The sequence below is a fragment of the Frankliniella occidentalis genome, unplaced genomic scaffold (genome assembly GCF_000697945.3).
Source record: "Frankliniella occidentalis isolate FOCC.00 unplaced genomic scaffold, Focc_3.1 Scaffold406, whole genome shotgun sequence".
Lineage (NCBI taxonomy): Eukaryota > Metazoa > Arthropoda > Insecta > Thysanoptera > Thripidae > Frankliniella > Frankliniella occidentalis.
In genome coordinates this window covers 64,702-65,290 of record NW_026267528.1, presented here as the reverse complement: position 1 = coordinate 65,290, position 589 = coordinate 64,702, and the positions used below count along the sequence as shown (strand labels likewise).

Sequence of the window (589 nt, the reverse complement as noted above, 5' to 3'; positions counted from 1 at the left end):
GTCAGTGGAGTAATGGGCTTCGCTAATCGCTCAGCCAATCACATTGAAGCATTGAATATTTTCTCGTAAACAAAACTCAATTTTAAAATTGCCATACCTATCATAGTTTTCCCAGAACCAGGTGGGCCATACATGAGAATTCCTCTTGATGCACTTCTCAATCCGGTGAAAACATTCGCTTTGTCCTTCCATGGTAGAACTATGTCTATCTGAATTGTGAAGTAGAATTATGTTGAGATTGAAACAACATTTGATAGAAACAGCAGAACAGCAGTCAACGCGCATTTACCTCAATTGTATCCTTGACATCATGGAGCCCACACACATCCTCCCAAGCTACACGGTCCTGGCCACTTAAATTGACCAAACATTCAATTATTTTAGTTGCGCTTGGTACATCCAAAGAGCCTCTTGTGAAATCAGATGCCATTCTAAGGACAACCTCGGGGTTCAGATTTAGAGGGTCGCTGTCTTCACAACTGGTATCACTACTGCTATCAGTATTACTATCATCATTCGATTTCCCCGGTCCACCATTTTTCTTTTCCTCCTCAACATCAGACAGGACAATGACTTCGGTCTGCAAAAA

At 41.6% G+C, this 589-nt stretch overlaps 1 protein-coding gene across 1 annotated transcript in view; it reads right to left on the bottom strand.

The window, feature by feature from the left end:
• The window catches only part of LOC127751273 (spastin homolog), a 10,579-nt gene that overhangs the window by 2,017 nt on the left and 7,973 nt on the right, over nt 1-589 (bottom strand). The window contains exons 8-9 of the mRNA XM_052274539.1: nt 290-580; nt 98-209 (exon numbers count right to left, since the gene is read on the bottom strand). Coding sequence (XP_052130499.1) covers nt 98-209; nt 290-580 — 403 coding nt within the window. The remainder of the gene's footprint in view (nt 1-97; nt 210-289; nt 581-589) is intronic.